Source organism: Lipomyces japonicus, assembly GCF_038497905.1.
Source record: "Lipomyces japonicus strain CBS 7319 unplaced genomic scaffold V1514scaffold_167, whole genome shotgun sequence".
Classification (NCBI taxonomy): Eukaryota; Fungi; Ascomycota; class Lipomycetes; order Lipomycetales; family Lipomycetaceae; genus Lipomyces; species Lipomyces japonicus.
This window is the reverse complement of record NW_027117979.1, coordinates 1-1,195: the sequence shown is the minus strand read 5'-3', so window position 1 is coordinate 1,195 and position 1,195 is coordinate 1. Positions and strand designations below refer to the sequence as shown.

Below are 1,195 nucleotides of genomic sequence, written 5' to 3'. Positions count from 1 at the left end.
GTGCCCGCTATCGCGACATGAACCCAGGCCTCAAGGTGCAAACCAAGGTTGGGCAGCTCACAGTCTGCACATTTCTTTTAGGTCACCGTGCTATACTCAGTCGGTTAGTCCAGCTACGCACTGGACATGGCCACTATGGTACCCACTACCAAAGATTTGGCCTTACAGGTCGCCCATCAGAATGCACGTGTGGAGCGGTTGACACCATAACACACATGCTCTTACAATGTTCCCAGATGACCCAACAACGCCACATACTCGGCGATCGGCTCGAGGAGTCCTACTTGCTAGGCACTCCCGCAGGGATTGTGATCAGGCACCACCATGTCGATACTGCCAGTCCCGGGGTCATTTCTGGCGTCGTTGCCCCTCCCGCCCACGACTTGCGAACCCGCAGCCCCGGCTCCTTCTACTCCTTCTACTCCTTCTACTCCTTCTACTCCTTCTACTCCTTCTACTCCTTCTACTCCTTCTACTCCTTCTACTCCTTCTACGCCCCCATCTACAAAATTGGCATCGCCATTTTCCACAAGCACCGATCGCTTACCAACCCACGAACCACCCGTGGCAGGAGTCGGAGCCACTCCTACGCCGGCGCCTCGAAAGTTCGCGATATCTTTGATTCCTTTTCGAATATTCATTTAGACAGGCCCTCCCTTCTCCTGCCAATTTGCCACCCTTTAAGATCCAAGTTGACCCTAACGCCGAACCAGCTAATTTCCCATCTATTCGACTTTCCATCGCCGATCAAGAACTTCTCTCGGAAGATATCGACATTCTGTTGGAACAAGGCCTTATCTCACACATCACATCTCCATGGGCCCATCGCTGCTTCTACGTTACGTCAAAAGGAGGCCCTGGTAAACCCGACAAACGTCGCCTCGTTAAAGACTTTCGCCCCGTCAATACGGTCACGGTTCGCGACATTTATCCTTTACCTTTGATCTCTGACGTTTACAATGCATTATCCTACACAGCACACCATAACTGAATAGTTAAGTACACATGAAACTATTCAGTTATAGTGTACTGTGTGTGGTTGGTTCATCAATCTTAAAGCCAGCTGTGCCCATTTGGGTCATTAATGAGATGGGGAAACCTTCCATGAAGGCGAAAACCCATATCCACAGTAGACAAAACAAAACATTACAGTCCTTCTCATAATAAAACCACAAGTTGAATGTTGATTTGGCTG

At 49.7% G+C, this 1,195-nt stretch overlaps 1 protein-coding gene across 1 annotated transcript; it reads left to right on the top strand.

Moving 5' to 3' along the window:
* Positions 1-324: 324 nt before the first annotated feature.
* V1514DRAFT_356537 (uncharacterized protein) lies at positions 325-1,195 on the top strand (the record flags this gene model as incomplete). The annotated part of the gene is made up of 2 exons (XM_066929645.1): positions 325-605; positions 646-1,195. 2 exons carry the CDS (start codon positions 325-327, stop codon positions 989-991), a joined length of 627 nt encoding a protein of 208 aa, XP_066780462.1. The 3' UTR covers positions 992-1,195.